Source organism: Mytilus edulis, chromosome 6, assembly GCF_963676685.1.
Source record: "Mytilus edulis chromosome 6, xbMytEdul2.2, whole genome shotgun sequence".
In the NCBI taxonomy this organism is placed as follows: domain Eukaryota; kingdom Metazoa; phylum Mollusca; class Bivalvia; order Mytilida; family Mytilidae; genus Mytilus; species Mytilus edulis.
This window is the reverse complement of record NC_092349.1, coordinates 17434061-17461098: the sequence shown is the minus strand read 5'-3', so window position 1 is coordinate 17461098 and position 27038 is coordinate 17434061. Positions and strand designations below refer to the sequence as shown.

General features: G+C 32.2%; 1 protein-coding gene across 3 annotated transcripts in view; it reads left to right on the top strand.

Annotated features, from left to right (window-relative positions):
* Positions 1-24520, top strand: part of LOC139527261 (lysine-specific demethylase 2B-like) — a 58579-nt gene extending 34059 nt beyond the window's left edge. For all 3 annotated transcript variants that reach the window (XM_071322600.1, XM_071322602.1, XM_071322601.1), the window contains exons 9-17: positions 279-394; positions 2275-2940; positions 3913-3996; positions 5259-5486; positions 12817-13038; positions 14445-14567; positions 15145-15381; positions 16290-16550; positions 19548-24520. In XM_071322600.1, coding sequence (XP_071178701.1) covers positions 279-394; positions 2275-2940; positions 3913-3996; positions 5259-5486; positions 12817-13038; positions 14445-14567; positions 15145-15381; positions 16290-16550; positions 19548-20759 — 3149 coding nt within the window. In that variant the 3' untranslated portion in view covers positions 20760-24520. The remainder of the gene's footprint in view (positions 1-278; positions 395-2274; positions 2941-3912; positions 3997-5258; positions 5487-12816; positions 13039-14444; positions 14568-15144; positions 15382-16289; positions 16551-19547) is intronic.
* The last annotated feature ends 2518 nt before the right edge of the window (positions 24521-27038 follow it).

The window sequence follows — 27038 nt, the reverse complement described above, 5'->3', positions numbered from 1 at the left end:
GACAAACCACTGTGCCATGAGATGCACTACCTAGACCATTTAGATGTTGGGGCCCTTCAAGATGTTGGAACCTTAGTGAATATTAAAAACTTGAGACACATGCTTCATCTTGTATTTTTTAAAGATTGAAACATACATTAATGTTTCCTCCCTCATTTGTCAAAAATTCATATTTATAGAAATAAAGATATTTTACTGACGTATTGATAATGGTATGAATGAAATAAATATAAAACTTGAGATCAATATAACCTATAATACTTATTATGTGTTTTTAGGTTGGATTCATGGAGTTTATACACCTGAAGACTCTCTAGTGTTTGGAGGTAATTTTCTTCACAATTACAACATGGAGACCCAGTTAACTGTGTCTGATATTGAGGACAGAACACATGTAAGTAATTTCTAGTGAATTTTGTTGGTATAAGTGAATCACGAAATTAAATTTTCATCGAATGACACATTCCCTATAGGCGTGTATGCAAACTTGTGCAAAACCACTTAATTAAATATCCACCATCTTGCAAGTTTTCCACGAAATTGGTCGCACGAAAATAACTGAATCCACAGTTTCACATGTTTAATGAAATTGATATCAAAAGTTTGAATCGGCAAGATTTTTTATGAGTTCAATAGTCAGCATTGATCAACTATTGTACGTGATCTTATGTTTGATATATATATATACTTTTAATTAGCATAACAGTAAACATTTCAGATTATCCTGCAACAATTGCTTAAAAGTTAACTCCCTTTTTAATTCCTTATTACTTTATCTGAAATTACAAATGGCCACCATACCTGCAAACTTTTCAAAATGCCCATGGGGGTTTTGCCTGCAAGATGGCTCTCATAGTCATACTTTTTGAAGTCTATAGCCATTGTAAAATTAATTGTTTTGTTTAAATTGTGGACACAATTGCTCTTTTAAAATTTCTATTTTGGAGCCTCCACGGGGGGAAATCCTCCCACCAATAGTGACAGTTGGCAGGTATGCACCATCTGAGGTCACATTTGACATTTAAACTCTCTAGGAAATGGCAGGTTTTTTTTCAATAGTAGATAAAGTAAATTGAAAACAAATCGTTTCCTCGAAGGTACTTACCAAATGTTGTTACTTTGACTTTAGCATCATTTCTAGAATCACTAAACAAAGTGAAACCAAACTTATTTTCAAAGATCTTTTCTAGAATCACTAAACAAAGTGAAACCAAACTTATTTTCAAAGATCTTTTCTAGAATCACTAAACAAAGTGAAACCAAACTTATTTTCAAAGATCTTTTCTAGAATCACTAAACAAAGTGAAACCAAACTTATTTTCAAAGATCTTTTCTAGAATCACTAAACAAAGTAAAACCAAAGTTATTTTCAAAGATCTTTTCTAGAATCACTGAATAAAGTGAAACCAAACTTATTTTCAAAGATCTATTCTAGAATCACTGAACAAAGTGAAACCAAACTTATTTTCAAAGATCTTTTCTAGAATCACTAAACAAAGTGAAACCAAACTTATTTTCAAAGATCTTTTCTAGAATCACTAAACAAAGTGAAACCAAACTTATTTTCAAAGATCTTTTCTAGAATCACTAAACAAAGTGAAACCAAACTTGCTACATATGTTTTATGTTTTGATTCATGTACTGATAAAAAGCTTATTTTAAGGCTATTTTGGCAAAATAAATAAAAGTGATCAATTCAGGCACCTTGCATCCTCTGATTTTGTCATGTTCAGGTCAGGATGATAGATGAAAACAATTATTGTGAATAATGGTTACATACTAAATGGGGGTCTCATTGGGGAGTTCCTATCCCGGATCCCGCTCACTGTTTTGTCAGATTCCCGTATCCCGCTCACTGTTTTGTCAGATTCCCGTATCCCGCTCACTGTTTTGTCAGATTCCCGTATCCCGCTTACACTATGTACGTAAGCAATTCTCATATTTTTGTCATTTCCCGGGTCCCACTAGACCTCATTTCCCGTTTTCACTACACAATAATTTGACTTTCACGAGTCACGCTTACAAAAAATCGGCAATCCTGTGACCCACCTAAATGTGTGGATTGATTTCTTATTATTTAAATATAAGGAAAATAATACCTTCATCATTTTAAATCGCAGTCATTTGTATATCCTGACATGATTCAAACGCCAAAAATAAGAACACCTGAATTTGTTGTAACAAATCAAATTGATACTTTTGTACCATGTACTTAAACAAGTTTGGCAACCATACCTGTGATTCTGATTATGACAGATTTATTTCTATTTACAGGTGCCTCATAAATTTCGATATCCATTTTATGCCGAAATAGCATGGTATGTTTTGGCTCAATACTTGTGCTGTCTGACAGGGAAGCAGTGCATTGAACTTCCATCTGAGAATCAGGAGGATGAGAAACCAGATTGTCAAGACGATTCAAGACCCTCGTCAAGATGTTCACAAGAAAATGGACAAATGGAATCAAAAAATTCACCTGAAATTGGAACTTCAAATATTTCAAAAAGTATCAAAATAGAACTCACTAGAATAGACCACCAAAGTGTGAAAAAATCTCCTTCCGCTGATGATGAAAAATCGGCAATAAAGTTGAAACAATCACCTCGGAAATCTACATCTGATAGTTGTAGTTCTGCAGACACTGAAATATACGAGAGACCAGATGATATTGCTGGTCACCATGGTGATATTGATTTTTCAAATGTATCAAAAGAAATAACTTCCAAAGCAAGCAAATTGAAAATGAATGAGGATTCAAATAGTTCATCAGGATCAATCGAAATCAGACGAACGAAAAGAGAACGTAAGAATGTTCATTTAACGAAGTGGGAGATAAAAGGATTGAAAAAAATGATTGAATGGTTGGAAGACTTACCTCCATCTAAGAAAGGTATCCCTAAAGACCTGATTGATCCTGAGGGTGTACTCAGAGAGGCAAAAGTGAGTTACTAAGAAAACAGAATATCAAGATACAGTGAAACCTACTATAAAGGGGGTCTCATTGTGGGGTTTTGATCCAGGATCCCGCTTACTGTTTTGTCAGATTACCGTATCCCACTTACACTATGTACATTTGTACGTAAGCAATTCTCAATTTTTTGTTATTTCCTGTGTCCCTATAGACTCCATTTTCCGTTTTCATGGCACAATAGTTTGACTTTCACATGTCACACTTACAAAAAATCAGCAATTCTGCGTCACACTTAGACCTCAATGAGACCCACTATAAAAGTCACTTCTTTTGCATACAGTCAAACCTGCAATAAAGGTATTTTCTATAACATGTAGCCCTATTTTGTCATGTCAATTTCTTCTTTTCCCACTGTAGAAAAATGTTTGAATTACAAACCTCAATTCAAAGTTTACATTTGATAATGTCAGTTTTCTCTGTGTCTGAAGATTTGTCTTTTTATGCAGGTTTACTGAAGTAACATCAATTCCAGAAAATCCATTACCCTGATATTGTAATGGCTAGTTAAAAACTTGACCAAAAGACGACTGATTTGTTTTGTGTTTATTTCAATAAGACCAATATATGATTTAAACAATATTGAATTAAATATAAATAAAATTAAATTAAGTATAACATATAAATTTTCTTTACAAGTGACTTTTTAAGTTATCAGGTTGCTGTTTCATTATTTATTGTTAAACCTTCATTATAAAATTTTAATGCATTAAATTAACTGTTGTTCTTTTGATAAAGATTATATTTTCAAAAAGGGAGATAATTTTGCAGGTTTTTTGGAAAAGAAATTGTATTTTTTTCTAATAAAGGTAGTTAATGAAAGCTTGTCATCTTGATTATTTTTGACAAAGAGGAGAACAAATTTTAAACATTTTCTTGTTAAACTTAAAAGTTTTTGAAGCTTTTAAACTATCCAAGTTAATTAGTAATGTGTGTTGTTCCAGCAATTGGTAATAGACCATCTTCAGGACAATGCACAGCTTGCAATCACAGGAGAGGCAATTACTTATTGGCCACCATCAAAAAAGGTGAGGGTATATATGATGGAAATTACATAAGATCTTAAGTGGTTAATTAAAAATTCTACTTGAACATTTTTATGCCCCCGCCGTAGCCCTTGTCCGTCTGTATGTCCGTCCATACTTGCGTCCCAAAATTGGTTTCTGATTTCTAACTTGAGTATGCCTCAACCAAATGTTTTGAAACTTATACACAATGCTTATTACCACAATATACAGATACATTTTGATTTTTTGTGGTGTCACTTTTAATGTTCTTGAGTTGTACCTCTTTACACATGTTACAAATGAAAAATTGCTTGATTTTTCATTAAGGTTCTCTTACTAAAGTTTACCTCAACTAAATGTTTGAAACGTATACACAATGCTCATTTCAACAAAACTCAAATCAAGAACAAATTTGAATAGCGTCACTTTTACAGTTCTTGAGTTATATTCCTTTAACATTATATGCCAAAAAGGGGGGGAATCATCTGTCCCATGTATATTCCTCATTTATTTGGCATCAGACAATCATATAGGAATATGGATTTTAAAGAAATGTGAAATTTTATAAAATCTTACTTAAATGATTTATATAAAAACCCTGAAAATTTCATGGAAGTTTTACTTCTGATGTTTTTATTAAACTTATTGGTAGATAAATTTACACTGTAATGTTAAATAAATAGTTGCAGGGTTCTTGGTCATAAAACTGTACACTGCAATATTGTATAAGTGATCATTTTGACTATTTATGAAATATTTGCCACTGCACTTTAAGCTAACAACAAGAAATCAGTTATCTGAGTGCTTCTAGTCCTTGGTGGTCCTGACTATAACATTTATAATAACAAAATCGTGCATTTTAGTCAAAAATGACAAAATCTCAACAATAATTGCATACAATAATTTCTAAATTTACCGTAGTTAGTTATTTCTTAATGAAATATCATTACATTTCTTATCAATTTTCCAGAATTCAAAACTATGCCCATGTGACTATTCCAGGTTCAAAATATTCCTTACTTGATTTGAAAATAGAGATCCGATGACAGTTCACCAATGAAATCAATCAAAACCACCCCTGACAGGAAAAAAAAACATTTATTTTATATCAACAATACTCAAAACTACAGTTTAATTTGCAATACCAAACCCCATGAAAAAGGGGGTCCTTAAAATGGTAAGGGTTTCTAACTTTATATGCAACAATTAATATATTATAATGATGTTTAATTAAAACAAAAAATAAGATTACAGTATTAATTTATCTGTATTTTCTGCTACAGGTTATCAAACCAAAAAAGCAGTATACCTCCACTGGACAGAAAGCACCCAAGGCTGCAAAGGGAAAATTACAAAAGTCGGAGGTTGTGCGTCGTCGGAGAACAAGATGTAAGAAATGTGAACCATGCACACGGTCAGATTGTGGGGAATGTAATTTCTGTAAAGATATGAAGAAGTTTGGTGGATCAGGCAGAATGAAGCAATGTTGTAAAAGCAAGCAGTGTCTTTCTGTAAGTATAGCGAAAGATGAGCAAATGTATTTAAGTTTAGTGGAAAACAGTTTAAACGAAACTATAAACATTTTTAACCGGATTTTTGTGACAAAAATGTCGGTTATTGATTTGGGGATGTACGGGCAGTCGGGTGGTCGGGCGACCGGGCGGTCGGCAATCAAATGTTGTCCGTACATTAACTCATGAACCGTTCAACCAAAGCTTTTAAAATTTTAATATGTTGTTACTGACAACTAAATGAAAGTCAAGTTCAATAATGGCGATTTTGACTTTTACCGTTCAGGAGTTATGGTTCTTGAAAGATTGAAAAATGGAGTTTCCAGTTGTGTCCGTGCATTTACGCATGAACTGTTCTACCAAAGCTTCCCAAATTTTAATATGTTGTTACTGATGACAAAATGGAGGTCAAGTTAAATAATGACGATTTTGACTTTTACCGTTCAGGAGTTATGGTTCTTGAAAGATTGAAAAATGGTGTTTCTAGTCGTGTCCGTGCATTTTCTAATGAATCATTCAACCAAAGCTTTTGAAATTTTTATGTTGTTACTGATGACAAAATAGAGGTCAAGTTCAATAATGACGATTTTGACCTTTACTGTCAGGCGTTATGGTTCTTGAAAGATTGTAAAATGGCGTTTCCATTCACGTTGTTGCATTTACTCATGAACCATTCAAATTTTAATATGTTGATACTGATGACAAAATGGAGGTCAAATTTGATATTAACGATTTTCACTTTCACCATTCATCAGTAATGGTTCTTGTGATATTGCCAGGACACAAATAAATATTAATAAATCCGGTTTGCTGTCGTTGTGACAGCCTCTTGTTACATTTTCTTTTAGATAGACAGCAATTTATGCTTTTTAAAGTGCTATAACACTTTGATTAAATTGTAAACTGGAAACAATAAATGACAGCAGTGATTCATCCAATCAAGTTAAAATGGCCTAAATTGTATGTAGTTCAAAGGACAAGCATTTATGGCACAAAATGGCCTTAAATATCAACTTTATCATAAAACACCATAAAGGTCCCAATTTGGTTCTTAAATGGGTCTATTTCAAAAGTCTTAATGCTAAATACATCAGTTCTTCTCATTAAAGTACATAATATTCTCCAAAGTAAGCCCATTTTGGACAGTTTGTCAAAATATGAAGATTTTGTGCAATTTTCAGACCTAAAAGCTTAAGAAACACATTGGCCGCCACCTATGATCCAGAATGTGTTGGTACCAAAAGATTCCATTTTTTATATAGAATTCATCAATATAAAAACTTTTCGGATCGTGGATGGAGGCCATGGTTAACTATGCCAAAATCAATTAAAATTATGGGGAAAAAGTACCAAAATTGACCTTAAAATACAAATAATGTTTTTTTAAGGGGTCATAGCTTCATAAATTGTAAAGGAAGGTGCCAGAAAAATATGTTTTTGTCTTAATAGTATTATTACAAGTACTTCTTTGTGAAATTTGTAATTTTTTGGCCCGTTTTAAAAAACATTAAAAATTTAGGGCCAATTTTAACCCTTCGTGAACCTTCTTCTTTTATGATTTCAAGGACCAAATCTGACTGATATTTCATTTTTTAGCATTCTTATTTCGTGGTTCCTTTCATTCACAAAATTAGGAAAAAGTAAAGTCATTACCCAAATTTCCCGCTATATATTTATTTCTCTATTTGCTTTGGTCCTGCTAAAAAAAGGCCTCTTCAGCTATTATTTTTACATGTTACAGCCTGTATTACCACACAATGCCACCTGTTTGATTTGTAATAGCTATTATTTTTACATGTTACAGCCTGTACTACCACACAATGCCACCTGTTTGATTTGTAATAGCTATTATTATACGACCGCAAAATTTGAAAAAATTTTCGTCGTATATTGCTATCACGTTGGCGTTGTCTGCGTCGTCGTCGTCGTCGTCGTCGTCGTCGTCCGAATACTTTTAGTTTTCGCACTCTAACTTTAGTAAAAGAGAATAGAAATCTATGAAATTTTAACACAAGGTTTATGACCACAAATGGAAGGTTGGGATTGATTTTGGGAGTTTTTGTCCCAACATTTTAGGAATTAGGGGCCAAAAAGGGCCCAAATAAGCATTTTCTTGGTTTTCGCACTATAACTTTAGTTTAAGTAAATAGAAATCTATGAAATTTTGACATAAGGTTTATGACCACAAAAGAAAGGTTGGGATTGATTTTGGGAGTTTTGGTTCCAACAGTTTAGGAATTAGGGGCCAAAAAAGGGCCCAAATAAGCATTATTCTTGGTTTTCGCACAATAACTTTAGTTTAAGTAAATAGAAATCAATGAAATTTAAACACAATGTTTATGACCACAAAAGGAAGGTTGGTATTGATTTTGGGAGTTAAGGTCCCAACAGTTTAGGAATTAGGGGCCAAAAAGGGACCCAAATAAGCATTTTTTTTGGTTTTCGCACCATAACGTTAGTATAAGTAAATAGAAATCTATGAAATTTAAACACAAGGTTTATGACCATAAAAGGAAGGTTGGTATTGATTTTGGGAGTTTTGGTCCCAACAGTTTAGGAATAAAGGGCCCAAAGGGTCCAGATTTTAACTTTGTTTGATTTTATCAACAATTGAATAATTGGGGTTCTTTGATATGCCGAATCTAACTGTGTATGTAGATTCTTAATTTTTGGTCCCGTTTTCAAATTGGTCTACATTAAGGTCCAAAGGGTCCAAAATTAAACTTAGTTTGATTTTAAAAAAAATTGAATCCTTGGGGTTCTTTGATATGCTGAATCTTAAAATGTACTTAGATTTTTTATTATTGGCCCAGTTTTCAAGTTGGTCCAAATCGGGGTCCAAAATTAAACTTTGTTTGATTTCATCAAAAATTGAATAATTGGGGTTCTTTGATATGCCAAATCTAACTGTGTATGTGGATTCTTTTTGGTCCCGTTTTCAAATTGGTTTACATTTACGTCCAAAGGGTCCAAAATTAAACTAAGTTTGATTTTAACAAAAATTATATTCTTGGGCTTATTTGATATGCTTTATCTAAATATGTACTTTGATTTTTGATTATGGGCCCAGTTTTCAAGTTGGTCCAAATCAGGATTCCATATCAAGTATTGTGCAATAGAAAGAAATTTTCAATTGCACAGTATTGCACAATAGCAAGAAATATCTAATTGCACAATATTGTGCAATAGCAATTAATTTTCAATTGGAGTTATCTTTCTTTGTATAGAATAGTAGTTGATAATATATGTTGGAAATTTGCCAGACATGACTATGATGTCATTTTCTATTTTTATTTGCCAATAACTTTATGTAAATAACTTCATTGGAAATTTGCCAATATAAAATGTTGCTGATGAAGCTATTTTTCCTTATCTTATCTAAAATGTTTTTAGATAATGTATGTTGGACATTTGCCAGACATGACTATGATGTCATTTTCTATTTTTATTTGCCAATAACTTTATGTAAATAACTTCATTGGAAATTTGCCAATATAAAATGTTGCTGATGAAGTTTTTTTTTATTGTTTTATACAATAAACAATGTATATTCACTTTTACTACCAACCAATCTTTACCATTCAGTGATAACAAGCACTTTATTTTACATTTTAATATCTTATGATGTATTTAAAAGAGTAGTTATTGTTGCAAACTCCATTAGAAATTTGAATTGATATCAGTTTTGGAAAAAGGGAAACGGGGATGTGAAAAAAAGGGGGGGGTTTAAATTTTTCTCATTTCAGATTTCATAAATAAAAAGAAAATTTCTTCAAACATTTTTTTGAGAGGATTAATATTCAACAGCATAGTGAATTGCTCAAAGGCAAAAAAAAAACTTTTAAGTTCATTAGACCACATTCATTCTGTGTCAGAAACCTATGCTGTGTCAACTATTCAATTTTAGATTTAAAAAGTTTGAAGAAGACTTTAATTGATTTGTAAAATCTTGACATTTGTTTTGTGTAAAAAAAAAACATATAATGTCAAAAATTTGATCACAATCCAAATTCAGAGCTGTATCACGCTTGAATGTTTTGTCCATACTTGCCCCAACTGTTCAGGGTTCGACCTCTGCGGTTGTATAAAGCTGCGCCCTGCGGAGCACCTGGTTTTTACATGTTGCAGCCTGTACTACCACACAATGCCACCTGTTTGATTTGTAATAGCTATTATTTTTACATGTTACAGCCTGTATTACCACACAATGCCACCTGTTTGATTTGTAATAGCTATTATCTTTTCATGTTACAGCCTGTACTACCACACAATGTCACCTGTTTGATTTGTAATAGCTATTATTTTTACATGTTACAGCCTGTACTACCACACAATGCCACCTGTTTGATTTGTAATAGCTATTATTTTTACATGTTGCAGCCTGTACTACCACACAATGCCACCTGTTTGATTTGTAATAGCTATTATTTTTACATGTTACAGCCTGTACTACCACACAATGCCACCTGTTTGATTTGTAATAGCTATTATTTTTATACGACCGCAAAAATTTTAATTTTTTGGTCGTATATTGCTATCACATTGGCGTCGTTTTCTGCGTCGTTGTCGTCCGAATACTTTTAGTTTTCGCACTCTAACTTTAGTAAAAGTGAATAGAAATCAATGAAATTTTAACACAAGGTTTATGACCACAAAAGGAAGGTTGGGATTGATTTTGGGAGTTTTGGTCCCAACATTTTAGGAATTAGGGGCCAAAAAGGGCCCAAATAAGCATTTTCTTGGTTTTTCGCACTATAATTTTTGTTTAAGTGAATAGATATCTATGAAATTTTGACACAAGGTTTATGACCACAAAAGGAAGGTTGGGATTGATTTTGGGAGTTTTTGTTCCAACAGTTTAGGAATTAATGGCCAAAAAAGGGCCCAAATAAGCATTATTCTTGGTTTTCGCACAATAACTTTAGTATAAGTAAATAGAAATCAATGAAATTTTAACACAAGGTTTATGATTACAAAAGGAAGGTTTGGGATTGATTTTAGGAGTTGAGGTAACAACAGTTTATGAATTAGGGGCCAAAAAGGGGCCCAAATAAGCATTATTTTGGGTTTTTGCACCATAACTTTAGTATAAGTAGATAGAAATCAATGAAATTTAAACACAAGGTTTATGACCATAAAAGGAAGGTTGGGTTTGATTTTGGGAGTTTTGGTCCTAACAGTTTAGGAGTAAGGGGCCCAAAGGGTCTAAAATTGAACTTTGTGTGATTTCATCAAAAATTGAATAATTGGGGTTCTTTGATATGCCGAATCTAACTATGTATGTAGATACTTAATTTTTGGTCCCGTTTTCAAATTGGTCTACATTAAGGTCCAAAGGGTCCAAAATTAAACTTAGTTTGATTTTAACAAAAATTGAATCCTTGGTGTTCTTTGATATGCTGAATTTAAAAATGAACTTAGATTTTTAATTATTGGCCTAGTATTCAAGTTGGTCCAAATGGGGGTCCAAAATTAAACTTTGTTTGATTTCATCAAAAATTGAATAAATGGGTTCTTTGATATGCCAAATCTAACTGTGTATGTAGATTTTTAATTTTTGTCCAGTTTTCAAATTGGTCTACATTAAGGTCCAAAGGGTCCAAAATTAAATTAAGTTTGATTTTAACAAAAATTAAATTCTTGGGCTTATTTGATATGCTTTATCTAAATATGTACTTTGATTTTTGATTATTGGCCCAGTTTTCAAGTTGGTCCAAATCAGGATTCCATATCAAGTATTGTGCAATAGCAAGAAATTTTCAATTGCACAGTATTGCACAATAGCAAGAAATATCTAATTGCACAATATTGTGCAATAGCAATTAATTTTCAATTGGAGTTATCTTTCTTTGTATAGAATAGTAGTTGATAATATATGTTGGAAATTTGCCAGACATGACTATGATGTCATTTTCTATTTTTATTTGCCAATAACTTTATGTAAATAACTTCATTGGAAATTTGCCAATATAAAATGTTGCTGAAGAAGCTTTTTTTCCTTATCTTATCTAAAATGTTTTAAGATAATGTATGTTGGACATTTGCCAGACATGACTATGATGTCATTTTCTATTTTTATTTGCCAATAACTTTATGTGAATAACTTCATTGGAAATTTCCCAATATAAAATGTTGCTGATGAAGTTTTTTTTTATTGTTTTATACAATAAACAATGTGTATTCACTTTTACTACCAACCAATCTTTACCATTCAGTGATAACAAGCACTTTATTTTACATTTTAATATTTTATGATGTATTTAAAAGAGTAGTTATTGTTGCAAACTCCATTAGAAATTTGAATTGATATCAGTTTTGGAAAAAGGGAAACGGGGATGTGAAAAAAAAGGGGGGGGGGTTAAATTTTTCTCATTTCAGATTTCATAAATAAAAAGAAAATTTCTTCAAACATTTTTTTGAGAGGATTAATATTCAACAGCAAAGTGAATTGCTCAAGGCAAAAAAAACCTTTTAAGTTCATTAGACCACATTCATTCTGTGTCAGAAACCTATGCTGTGTCAACTATTTAATTGTAGATTTAAAAAGTTTGAAGAAGAAATCTTTAATTGATTTGTAAAATCTTGACAATTTTTTTGTGTAAAAAAAAACCATGTAATGTCAAAAATTTTATCACAATCCAAATTCAGAGCTGTATAACGCTTGAATGTTTTGTCCATACTTGCCCCAACTGTTCAGGGTTCGACCTCTGCGTTCGTATAAAGTTGCGCCCTGCAGAGCACCTGGTTTTATTTCATGTTACAGCCTGTACTACCACACAATGCCACCTGTTTGATTTGTAATAGCTATTATTTTTACATGTTACAGCCTGTACTACCACACAATGCCACCTGTTTGATTTGTAATAGCTATTATTTTTACATGTTACAGCCTGTACTACCACACAATGCCACCTGTTTGATTTGTAATAGCTATTATTTTTTCATGTTACAGCCTGTATTACCACACAATGCCACCTGTTTGATTTGTAATAACTATTATTTTTACATGTTACAGCCTGTATTACCACACAATGCCACCTGTTTGATTTGTAATAGCTATTATTTTTTCATGTTACAGCCTGTACTACCACACAATGCCACCTGTTTGATTTGTAATAGCTATTATTTTTACATGTTACAGCCTGTATTACCACACTATGCCACCTGTTTGATTTGTAATAGCTATTATTTTTACATGTTACAGCCTGTATTACCACACAATGCCACCTGTTTGATTTGTAATAGTTATTATTTTTACATGTTACAGCCTGTACTACCACACAATGCCACCTATTTGATTTGTAATAGCTATTATTTTTTCATGTTACAGCCTGTATTACCACACAATGCCACCTGTTTGATTTGTAATAAAGCCGACCAACCAGAACCAAACCAGTTAATGGAGTGCAGTTTGTGTTGGGAGATTATCCACGTTCCTTGTTTACATCAGAAGTACGAGAACTTAAACAGTGAGGGTGTTATTAACGAAGATATCCGACAACAATGGGAATGTCCCAAGTGTTTACATGACACAACAAAGGGACCACTACAGGTAGAGATTTGTGTACTTTTAATGTGTAACCACACAAATATGTACTTGCACACATACATTCTACCACAATAGAATTGTTTGAATATGTTTACAGGATTCTTAAAGGGATTATTAAATGAAATCATGTACAAAAAAATCAGTGTTAGATTCTAAGGGAAATGTGTACAACAATATCAATTGTAATGTCATAAATAGTTGTCGCAGTTAGAAATGGTCACTCTTGTATATGAAATGGCTTTAAAACTTCTATAATACTAGTGATAGGTGAACAGAATTTTATTACTGATATTGTATAGTAAGCTATCAAAGACCATGAAATGACATTTGTTACACAATTCAAACAAGAAAATTAACAGTCTATGTACAAAACAAGAAACGAAAAACACTGAATTAGAGGCTCCTGACTTGGGACAGGCACATACATAATGTTGCGAGGTTAAACATGTTTGCTGGGACAAAACCCTCCTGCTAACCTCGGACAGTTGTGTAACAGTACAATATCAGAACAAACATAACAAGAGCTGTCAAAATGACAGTAAACCGGATTCTTTAACATTTATTTGTGTTCTGGCATTTATCAATATTACAAGGACCAAAACTCCTAATATGTAAAATTTATGATTATCAATATCAAACTTGACTTCATGAGCAAATGCACGGACACGACATTTTTTAAACTTTCAAGAACCGTAACTCCTGAACGGTAAAAATCAAAATCGTCATTATTGAACTTGACCTCCATTTTGTTGTCAGTAACAACATATTAAAATTTTAAAAGGTTTGGTTGAACGCTTCATGAGTAAATGCACGGACAACATTTGGTTGCCGCCCGCCCACCCGCCGTTCATCCTTAAATCAATAACCGACATTTTTGACACAAAAATCTGGTTAAAAATCACTTGAAAAGGGCCAAACTCATCAGATCAATACAAATCACACAAAAATAAAACACCCAAGTAAAACAAAAAAGGACATTAAGGACAGATCTGAGAGTATTTGAATTTGTTGTAGAAATTTGTTAACTTGAGTAATATAAGAGGAAAATACTCTTGTTGACTTTCTACAAAATAAAATACAATGTAATTATTTAAAGCTGTAATGAAATAAAACTGTACTATAAAAGTACTTTACAGAATCACTGAAAAGATACTTTGAAGTTTACAACCTCAACCCTGATGGATCAACTGAAACTTTTTCATCACACTTTTCTCAGAAAGATGTCATATTTGGTCATCAGCTCAAAAGTCATGTGTGTGAACTTTTGTCCGACATCTATTTGTCTGACACTTTGAATTACAAGTAGGGATATGCAACACATGCAATATTGTTCACCGGTAAAATTTTATCAACCAATTTTAAAAATTTCAATAGAATACCTTATTTAAATTATGTAATGTCTGTTGCAGCTTAGGGTTAAAACTGAAGTAAAAAATGAGGATCCAATAGCAGTACCAGCAGTATCGATGCCTGATGTCAAAAATATACCAAAGGAAACTGAAGGAAAACGGGTTACAGTCAAAGAACAGATGGTAAAATAGGACTTAAAATCATATTGATTATTCCGGTTCAATTATTTTGAATCAATGGTGCTGATAGAATGACGATCAGTGTACAATTCTTCTTCGAACTGTCTTATGTGTATCTAAGGGAATTGTCATTTTAAATTCCTAAATTTTGACATGTAATTTCTCCAAGATAAGCAAAAATTACATTTTGTAGCTAGAAATCAACTTGCTTGTAAATTTTATTACATTTTGAGGTGTGCGTGAAGCTATGAAATGTCCAGTGTTTACCTATCATATGCCCAACATACTTATGACATCAACTAGCTGTGCTGTCAAAGAAAACATTTCTCCGAAATATCCGTTTACCTGTTACCCCTACAGGTCACCAGGTAAACTTAATTTTTGACAGTAAAACTACAGATGAGTCTGCAATTCTTCAGGGCTCTCCTTTTCTGGGGAAAATTTGGTTTATTATAAATGGAATCACTGAAGCATGACCAGAGCTGGTCCCCTCTTTGGCAGTCAGTAGGTCCCCCACTCATAAAAATTTCTGGATCTGCCACTGGTATGTATTTTTAATTGATTTTAAATTTGTTTCCAGCACTCTCCAATATCCTATGCCAGTGAAACAGATTTAGACGAAGTGGCTTTAGAAATGGAATGTTATGATGATGCAGCTGTATCACCGCAAAAAGTAACAACAGACAACCAGGAACCAATCAAAGGGAAGAAAGATGGTCTGAAAAAGAAGTTGACAGCAAAAAGGAAAATAACTGATGGAATCAAAGAGAAAAAGTCATCACCGGCAATGTCTAAACAGAGATCTCCTCTTAAAATGGTAAATAATTGTTGAATATTATTTAATTTGTTTTAACAATGGATTAGAATGAAGCAAAATAATTGAAAAATTTAAGGCCAGCTGAAGGACGCTTCCGGGTGCGAGAATTTCTCGTTGCATTGAAGACCTGTTGGTGACCTTCTGCTGTTGTCTGCTCTATGGTCGGGTTGTTGTCTCTTTGGCACATTCCCCATTTCCATTCTCAATTTTACTACAATCCTATAAGACTTTAACTCCACTTTCATGATGTTGTGACAAAATTAGTCTATCAGTTTGTATAGGTATATTATAGTCATTTCCATGCTGAAGGTAGATATAGGAAGATGTGGTGTGAGTGCCAATGAGACAACTCTCCACACAAATAACAATTTAAAAAGTAAACCATTATAGAAACTGTTATTATTTTGAATTGCTATAAAAATGTCAATACTAAGCTTTCATATAGTTTTTCTTTCTAAAAGTATTCTATATTCATAAGAATTTGCTCTTTATAGTCAATTTTTGACAATTTTCACCATAAAGTTTTGTAAATTTTTTACAAAGTATTTTCCACTGTAATTACTGGGCCAAGTTCATTATAGATAAAGATAAAGTTCAGTAAAGTAAGATCTACAAACAAATCACCATCAACAAAGCACAATTTTGTCTTGAATTTATCTGTGTCCATTGTTTAATATGCACATAGACCAAGGTGAGCGACACAGGCTCTTGAGAGCCTCTAGTTACAACTTTCTCCAATATAAATCATCTTGAAAATTTAAAGCTACATCAAATAAATATGAAAATAGCAAAATTAAGTCGCCACGTATTGGGAAACAAAAGGCTAAATGCAAAATGAAGCAAAATAAGTTGGTTTACAGAAGCTGGAATTGAGCATGCATTCTAACTGTATATTTAATCTATTGTAGAAGAAGTCTATAACAAATGTCAAAGCTTCTCCGTTAAAGAAAACCATCAAACCTGACGACCATGGTGATGTTATTGATGACCCTCTACCAACATCAGTGGAAGTACAAGGGACACCCAAGGGAGATAACCCAAAAACCAATGGAGTTGCAAAAACACCAGAGTCTGTCAAAACAAGATCGGGACGAACCATAAAAAGGTCACCGACTCTGAGCGATGAAAACATGACGTCAGATCACATGGCTAAGCGACCGAGACGTGAGGTAGTTACACCTCGTAGATTTTTGGACTACTGTTGATATTCGTTATTCATGTTCCTAGTTTCTTTCAGGGGATATTCAAAACTTGCCGTGTATCATTGCTCAAATCTGTTGTACTTTTCTTTTTTTTTCTCGGTGTATATAATTTTATAAAGGCCAGTATGGGTAAAAGAGAAAGACGGTTTAATCTTTGGTACATCTAAGATGTTGAAAAATAAAAGTTGGGAACCAAAAAGTATATTTAACTTCCTTTATAATTTAAACAAGATAAAAATAAGGCATGGATTTCATTTTTGTTCTAAATTGCTAATGTTTGTATTAGATATAGGGCAATATACTAAAAAGATTTGTGGCGGTTGAAATAATTTCTGTTCATGTCATCATTATTACTTTTTTGTAATCAGCTGATTTTTATCTTATTTTTTTTTATTTTGATACTGATATAGAGTATTAATTGTTTGTTTTAAAAGTATAATGAATTAATCCAATGATCTCAATTCCATATATGTTTAATTTATTTTCTATATGTTTTGTTTTGTTCCACGATTTCATTTTAATTAAAAAGGGAGGGTATTTTTCATAGGAAAGAAGGAAAGGTTTTGCAGTGACAAGTTTTATTGAATAAATAAATGACAAAATAAAAAGACAAAATTCATGAAATTTATAAAATTATCAGATAACTAGTTATACCTGTTCAGTAAAGTAAGCTTTTTTTTTAAATTTTTCCTCGAAAAAAGTGGATATTGGACAAATTATGAGCATAATATACATAACATAAAATTATATGACCATTCATACATTCTATAATATCATGATACTGTAATATAGATATCAAAATTTCTTTAACTTAAAAATGCACCTACTGAGACGAGAGTAAATAATTATAATAAAAAAAGGATAATAAATTGTACTAAAACTAAAAGAATAATAAAGTTTGAGTTCTAAAGTAGATTAGTATGAAAATTATCCCAATTTATGATCTTGCGATCCAATATTCCAAATTGACATTACTAGGGTTGTATACAAATCCTTATGTATATATATATATATCGAAGAACATTTTGTTAATGAATATCTGAATGTGCCAATTTTGTTAATACATATCGAAAAAAAGAAAGAGAAATTGTGATTATTATTAATATAATGTAATTAGATAATTTTTAAAGGTAAGTTTATTTTTAATTTCATCATTTTGAAAGGAAGTATGAATGTTTGATCAAACATAACATTTTTCATTAGTTGCATAATTGAATATTGTAGAAGTTGGCAAATTTTTATAAATTGACTGATTTTGTTGTCCAGTAAAATTTTTCATGTTTTTTTTTTTCAATAATTAATTTAAGAACAATAAGTCTTATCCCCAATAATGAATACTATCAATACTCAACTAATTAATATTTAAATCTAAAAAAAAATTTTTATTTTAACACCTAGTGATACTTTATTTTTGCCAAAAAACTAAATTTTAAATTTCTTGAAAAAAATCCTCATATTTTCAACAAACAACCTATACTGTCAGATTCTTCATATATTTCTGTATGTTGAATATTTTATGACTGAATTAGATAGCAGACAAAGAGTGTTCCGTTCTTTATCATTGCATTATCTAGAGAAGGTGAATCATTCCTATTTTAATGGGCTTTTGGGGCAATGAAAGGTATTAGAAAATGGCTTTTTTTATTAGGTATGCTGTTTTTATGTTTATATAAATAAATAATATGTTTGTTTTAATGGACTGTGGCTTCATTATTGTTCGTGGGATACCAACCTTCATGAATTAGCCTAAAGCAGGAATTCAGATATTGGACAAAGTACAAATTTCTGGTGCCAAATTTCTATAGGTCTCATTTCAGACTTTGGAAAAGCCTTGAAATTAAATATCCAATAAATGATTTTTTCTCAAACCATGACTATTGGTACCCACGGAAAACAAATGAATCAACTGTATTCATCTTTAATTGACACAATGCTACCTCTTCATTTAGTATGATTGTTTATGTAATATTATTGAGGGAAATATATGAGGGACAGTTTACATAAATCACATAACATATTACTTCATTGGTAATTTTGTAGTATAATGCCATACTATCAGGTTTAAGTTATGTATATAAGTTATTAAAAAAATTTATTCATTTTTTTGTATATTAAATAATATTGGAAGTAAATCAACTCATTTTGAAATACTGTAAATTCAGAAATTGCTGTGTACATTTTTTATTAAGACTGTTGAAGAATTGATAAAAATGTGAGATTATATGTAATTATTTCAGGAATGGCTCCATACAAATAATTCTGTCAGATTTTTTAAAATGCAAGTTTTTAAATTTTCATGATATCTTTAACTTCCTATCCTTAGTTTCAGGATAATAGAAACATCACAAAATTTCTGAATTTACAGTATTCAATTATTAAATTAATTTGATTTCTTTGAATCGCAAAAAAAAAGAAGAAACAAACAAATTTGTTTTTAAATTGTTACATCATCAAAATGAAAAAAGTTCTCTGAAATTTGTTTTTCTTATAATGTATAGGAAGTACTGGATAAAAAAGACAAAGCTATTCTTTTGTACCTTTTTGGTATTCAATCACAGCAAAATTTATGGAACAATCACAAATTTCATTTTTGTGAGTCAAAAAAATCGAAATTTAATAGAATTTTCCTTTGCACTATACTTTTAAGATCATTAATCAGAAGATCAAGATTTCATTTTAATGTTTCTTTTAATTGATTGTTTGATATGTTTTTGAATGAAATAAATTTTATATAGTTCAAACTGAATTTGTGTTGTTCTTCCTCCCAACCTTTGACCTTGAGAACTGAAAATGGTGTAAAAAAAGCCAAAAAAAAGTTGATAAATAAAAAATCTTGAATTAACATTTTCCTTCTAGCTGTTTCTTGAACAGAGAAGATCCAACACAAATTCAGACCAGGAACTAGTTTGTGAACTTTGAACTTGGAACATCAGTGTCCTTAACTCCACATCTTTGTACTTATAGGCACTTACATCACCAAGGGGAAGACGTCTTTATGGATTCAAAAAGTTCAGGAGGTCTGCTGGGTCAAAGGTCAGAAAGAAATTGTCAACAGAGGCATTAGATTTAGTTGAAAATGTTATGGACAGTGATGTTCCGTCTACTTCATACGTCGAACATGGAGCCAATCACACACCTTCAAAGTCAGGTTTCAGAGGTCAAGGTCAAGGCAAGAAGAGAAAAAAAATGATTGAGAGTGCTCCAAATAATACTAATGATTTGCAGAAACCAAATAAACTGTTTGCACCTGGAAGAGGGGACATAACTCCAGAAATAATTGCACCATTAAAAATAGAACCTCCGAAAGATATAAAGCGATATGTGATACGTCCCCCACCCCCACCTCCACCAGCAGACTATTTTGTAATGAACAATGGTAAAAATCATCCACTCTGTAGAGAAATATGGATGAAAATATTTGCTCATCTAAATCCAACATCCTTGGTTAAAAGTTTGGGATGCTGTAAGACTTGGAATCGATGGTGCATGCATCATACATTATGGAAAACTATAAATCTCAGTGGAAAATACATTTATCAAGTTCATTTGATTGGTATTGTGAAACGACAGCCGTCGACATTAATTCTTAAATCATCAAAACTTACACACAAACAATTAGCTTGGTTGTTAGCTAGAATTCCTCAGCTGAAAACTCTTTCTTTGTCGTCATGTTCATGGGCCGTTGTTAGTGCATTAGGATTTGCTGTTTGTCCTCTTTTGTATTCTCTTGACATCAGCTGGATTACAATGTCCGACGAACAGTTTCGGGACATAATTCGTCCCCCAGCAGACAGACACCCAGGGATGGTAGATATAAGTCGTCTGCATAAATTAAAACATCTTTCGGTAGCAGGGACAGAAATTTCCAATACATCACTATCAGAAATTCCCAACCATTTAATATCACTAGAAAAATTAGACATCAGCTACTGCCCAAGGATGACTGACGATGGTATCCGACAGTTACTGTTGCCAGGCAACTCTGTAACTCAGTCTTTGATTGCTTTGGATATAAGTGGATGCACAAAGATCACGGATCGTGCAGGAGATTCATTCCAACATTGTACACAATTACAAACAGTTAAGATGGCTTCCTCTCCGCATATCTCTGCTAAGATACGGAAGAAATGTCCTGTGGTCTCGTTTATTACACAATCCTCATTCCAGATCACATGACTTGTCACATGATATGAGTTGCCTCAGGTAAAAATTGACCTTATGCAAGTCCTCCTGTACGTGTACATGTATAAGATGTTGACTGAGTTTCGAACATAAAGTAAAAATTTAACTTTGGTCTGTGTTGTAGGGTTTTTATGTCACTAAATTTGTTAACAGTTACAAAATTGGAATACTAGTGAGAATTTTTTTCAACCCGAAAAAAATGTTAAAAAAATATGTATTGATATTCAATTGATAATCATTTGCATACATTTGATTGCTATCTGACACAGGTCATACATTTGATTTTGATAGTGCTTAGCAAAATAGGATAGATTAGTACTTAGGTATTGTTGTTATGCCCCACCTACGATAGAAGAGGGGCATTATGTTTTCTGGTCTGGGTGTCCGTTCGTTCATTCGTCTGTCCAGTTTCAGGTTAAAATTTTGGTCGAGGTAGTTTTTGATGAAGTTGAAGTCCAATCAACCTGAAACTTAGTATATATGTTCCTTATGATATGATCTTTCTAATTTTAATGTTACATTAGAGTTCTGACCCCAATTTTACGGTCCACTGAACATAGAAAATTATAGTGGGGCATCCGTGTACTAGGGACACATTCTTGTTTTGCAAATTACTTTCAGAAGTAATTGGAGTCGTTAAAGCATTTACATGCATACTACTATACATACACACATATATATACAAGAATATCAGCAGAATGTTATCCTTTTATTTTAATTGACTACAACTGTTTAGCAAAGAGAGTTGAAGTTTATCAAACAAAGTTTAGGGGATGTGACCTTTTGAAATAGAAGGTTAAGTTACTTATATCAGTTAGCCATTACCGGTACCCATATTGGCGTTGCCATGAACAATAAGTACAAAGGTTAAAATTAAAGTGGCATCAGAAAAATGAGTAAATCTAAACTAAATGTTATCACCTTAAACAAAGTGTTTAATGCCCATTAGAAGTGTTGCTTTTTTCTGACCATATTGCCTGTTTCCTTTGACTTGACAGCATAATTTACCATATTTAGGTTCCAGCATAAAACCGTGTGTAAGATTTATAAAGGGTAACATTTACCTTATGTATGTAAGTTATCATGCGACAATTTTGTATACTTTTGAAATCATGTTATATATTTTTATGATTACTTTTTGTTGTCTTTTCCAATTGTTAAGTGTTTCTGTCCACAATTGTGTGCATAGTTTTCTATCTTGACCCAAAGAGGTTATTTAAATACGCAAGTTAAATTAAGCTAATGTAACCTATATTTCATTTCAATATTCATACCTATGGTTATGCAATCAGTTCATCTTTATGAATAGATTGGTTTCGATTGATATACTCTGAGTTTCATGTTTAAGTTGTTTCCCTTGGTCGCCATTTTAGACAGATTGATGGTTTAATTTCTTGTTTGACTAACCAAAATGCAACATGCTATACATCGATTGATTGATTGGCGTTTAAAGCCACTTTCAACACTATTGTGCTATTTCATGGCAGTCACATGGAGTTTTTATAGGTTGAGGAAGCTGGAGAGAACCAGCTACATGCTATACAACCAAGTCTAATAAGAGATCCTTCTTATGGGATAGGGATGAGTTAAAAGCAAGCAAGGCTATACAAAATTTAAATTGTTCAGAAATTTATTTTTTACTCAAGTCTAGCGGTCTGTATAACAGTTGAATTTGACTAATTTATGCAAGATTCTTTAAAAGAGTTTGTGCACTTAAACCTCCAAAATGGTATTATAAGGGAAGTAACTTTTGCTGAATTTGTATCAATTGAAAGGTATACATACAGTATGAAATATAAGTCAACAGGACATGTTTTGGGTTTACAATCTTTAATATCAAATTATTTATAGTCATTTCATTTTGATGGAGGCAGGTCTTCCTTATTTTTCATTCCAGTGTAATAGGACATGTTATGTTTTGATATTCTTGAATATTTTTATAGACATCAAAAATCAAAGGTATAAGTTGTTACTGTATACCGGTAGTTGATGATGATGATTTAGCTTTTATGGTTTTTTGTTGTACAAATGTATTTTGTAAACATACTTTTTCTACCTCCTTTTTTCAATTCATTGCCACAGGTATCAAAAGTCTTATGTCTTGCATGCAAAATCTCCGTGCTATTATGCAAACTGATAAAAATCAGGACTTTTTTTAAGCATTGCTGGTCCTGAAATGGCTATAGTTTCAAGAATGCAATGTCAGGATCCTGGAAAAAGTCTATAATATCTAATGTTTACAAGAATGGTTCTTGTACATTGTTTTATGTTAATTGTATGAAGTTTTTTGAAAGTTTATTTGTAGCTTGTTTACTTAGAATTTAGCTTGTTTTTATGCCCCACCGACGATAGTAGAGGGGCATTATGTTTTCTGGTCTGTGCGTCCGTTCGTCCGTCCGTCTGTCTGTCTGTCTGTCTGTTCGTTCGTTCGTCCGTCTGTCCCGCTTCAGGTTAAAGTTTTTGGTCAAGGTAGTTTTTGATGAAGTTGAAGTCCAATCAACTTGAAACTTAGTATACATGTGCCCTATGATATAATCTTTCTAATTTAAATGCCAAATTATAGTTTTGACCCCAATTTTACGGTTCACTGAACATAGAAAATGATAGTGCAAATTTCAGGTTAAAGTTTTTGGTCAAGGTAGTTTTTGATGAAGTTGAAGTCCAATCAACTTGAAACTTAGTATACATGTGCCCTATGATATGATCTTTCTAATTTAAATGCCAAATTATAGTTTTGACCCCAATTTTATGGTTCACTGAACATAGAAAATGATAGTGCAAATTTCAGGTTAAAGTTTTTGGTCAAGGTAGTTTTTGATAAAGTAGAAGTCCAATCAACTTGAAACTTAGTATACATGTTCCCTTTGATTAGATCATTCTAATTTTAATGCCAAATTAGAGAATTTATTCCAATTTCACGGTCCACTAAACATAGAAAATGATAGTGCGAGTGGGGCATCCGTGTACTGTGGACACATTCTTGTTTTTTTATATATGAAGTACAAGTTCCTTCAGTTCCAAAAGCTTTTTTTTTAATAAGACATTGCCTGGTAGACCATATTTAGAGTTTAAACCAAAGTCATTCAGCTGAAATGAGAGTAAATGATAGTTTCTTCCTGCCATATCTAATTCAATACAATCCTTGAAAATAGGTCTTGAAGAAATCTTAGAAAAATCCTTGGAATTTTTGTAAAAAATTCTGTAATGTGAAAAACCAGATGTGAAAATGTCTTTGAAGTTGAGGACGAATCTGTGACAATTGTCAGATAAAATTTTGTACTGTAAGTTATATGGTTCGCTACTGACCCCCAACCGATCCATAGAGAGTGAGGATGGAGGCTGAATCCCCTTTTGATTTTATTCACCCTCTATGGTCAGTAGGGGGTCATTAATTTACTGTATAACAAATTTATGGCACGCTGTAATTTTTCTGCTGTTTATTTGAAAAATAAACAATGAAACACAACAACATTAACAGATGACGTCATCATTAACAGTAGAAATGATGACAAGAACCCCCTATGAAATTTACTAACCCCCTATATAACTCACAAACCGAATGTATTTGCAGGAGTCATATTAAAAAGTTCATCATTTTGTTTACATTGTAGAATTTTGCTGTTTTGTAACTTTAAATATAGAAGTAGAGATCTTGATATGTATATGTTTACTGGTAGTATTTATAGTTTATTTGTTATTATTGGTCTGTGATAATAAGACGCCTCAATTCACATAAAATAAAACATATAACACAACATTTCATGTTTGATATTACTCAAAGTAAGTTATAGTTAGTTAAACAGGACTATGGGCTTTGTTTGCTCATTGTTGAAGGCTGCACAGTGACTAATAGTTGTTAATTTAATTATTTAAGTGTCATTTGGTCTCTTGTAAAGAAATGTCTCATAAGCAATCACACCACATCTTGTTTTTTAAGCCCCACCTACGATAGTAGAGGGGCTTATGTTTTCTTGTCTGTATGTCTGTTCGTCCATCTGTTTGTGTATTCTTCTGTTCATCCATCTGTCCTGCTTCAGGTTAAAGTATTTGGTCAAGGTAGGTTTGATGAAGTTGAAGTCCAATCAACTTGAAACTTAGAACACATGTTCCCTATGATATGATCTTTCTAATTTAATTGCCAGATTAGAGTTTTTATCCTAATTTCATGGTCCACTTAACATAGAAAATGATAGTGCGAGTAAGGCACCCGTGTACTATGGACACATTCATGTTATACCTCTAGATAGAGTGGGTAAAAACTGGCATACTCCGTTTGAGCTAGGAATGTTGCACCAATGCAAGCCTCCAAGGACATATCATTCTATTTGTCTTTTTCCTAAATGTCAGATGCTTTGTTGAAGAAGCAACAAATACCATTTTTAAACGTGTTTGGCTTGACCCAAAAAGGGATGAAACTTAACGACTACTATACACTACAACATTGAAACCTGAGGCAATTCCTATTAATTTAAAATACTGTAAATTCAGAAATTATTGCATGCATTTATTATTGCGATTTTGTCATTTTAGACTTAAATGCAATTTTGAGAAAAATCCTGTTTTACAGTTTATTTTATATAAAATATCTCAAAATGAGTGTTTAAATTATTGCGTTTACAACTCGGTCGCATTTTTAGCAATAGTTTCTGAATTTACAGAAATGACAGAGGAAGAAATATAAAGAATCCAATAAATTAAAGCTATTTTTCTAAGATCTTTTAATGCTTGCAGTTTAAAAGTTTGGCTTGCTTGCTTGCTTTGTTTGTATAAAATTGAGAATGGAAATTGGGATTGTTAGAAAGAGACAACAACCAGACCATAGATCAGACAATAGTGAAGGCCACCATTGGGTGTATATAAAAATGTATACATGCTTGTTCAAGCACTGTAATTAAGATGGACATCTGAAAGTGAAAGATAGCCAGGGCTTCAGTTTGTATACATTATATTCTGCATTATATTTAGCATCCTACAACATTCAAGTACACAAACTGAAGCCCTGTCTATCTATTGATTGGATATATGCTCTTAATTACAATGATAAAAGCAAACATTTATAAATTTATAGAAACTAAGCAACCAAACAAACCAAACCTAGAAATAAATTACATTAGGAAAATTACATATTGATGCCTTTTGACGCCTGTGTAGTGCCTCAGTTGAAACGTCTTAGGGTACCTAAGACAAATCTGAATCAGACTTGGTATAATTTGTATCTAATATAAAAAGGATATACATGAGAATCTCTGACTGGAATTTCATTGATAAAATATTTGTTTTACCAATGCAAATTAACACTTTAAACATGATGAATTTTTTTTATTGAAAAAATCCTATGCCAATCAAGTGTGTTAAAAATAATTTTCATGGAGGAAAGGGTTAATTAATGAGAACAAAGATTTTAGCAAACAGGGAAAGTATGAGAAATGAATTTTTGATAATATGGTGACCAGTACACCACAAGGCCTCTCTTCTGCTCTCTACTGCAAGTTCTATAATTTTCAAGTCTTTCCATGGAAACACAACAACAAGGAAAACTAAGGCAATTCCTAAACAGGCACAAGTGCCATGCATGATTTACGCATGAAGGCCATTACATGCGTATATCATGCGTAAATCATGCGAAATATGAAGTATGCGTAAATCGCATGATCTTTATGTGCGGTTTTGCATGTTTCAAACATGCATGTATCGCATAATTTCTTAAACGCATGATTTACGCATCAAGGCTATTACATTCGTAAATCATGTGTGAATCGTTCGAAAATCATGCGGTATCTGAAGGATGCGTTAAACGCATGATCTTCACATGCGGTTTTCGCACGTAATAAATACATGCGTGTATCACATATATTGTAAATGCATGATTTACACATGAAAGCTAAGTACATGAGAAAGTCATTTGTGTATCATGCTCAACTCATCCGATTTATGTAATAGTTGTAAATCTCATGTGTTGTATATAAATCATTATAAATACTGCACATATAAAGTCAATTCTTTACTTGCTTTTAGCATTCTGAATGCCGGAGCATGCCAGATGTACATGCATATTGTAAATCTCTGCTTAAAGCTTTGAACTTAAAATATTGGCATATGAGTACAAATGGAGTGATTTCTTTCCAGCAAAGACCACATGATTAATCTAATTTAATTAAAAATATGAAATATAAAAATAATTTAATATAGCAATTTAATGAAAAGGGTATGGTAATATACAAACTAAAATGGGCAGCCTCTCTTGACAACAGTTTCACATTCTTTTATATGATG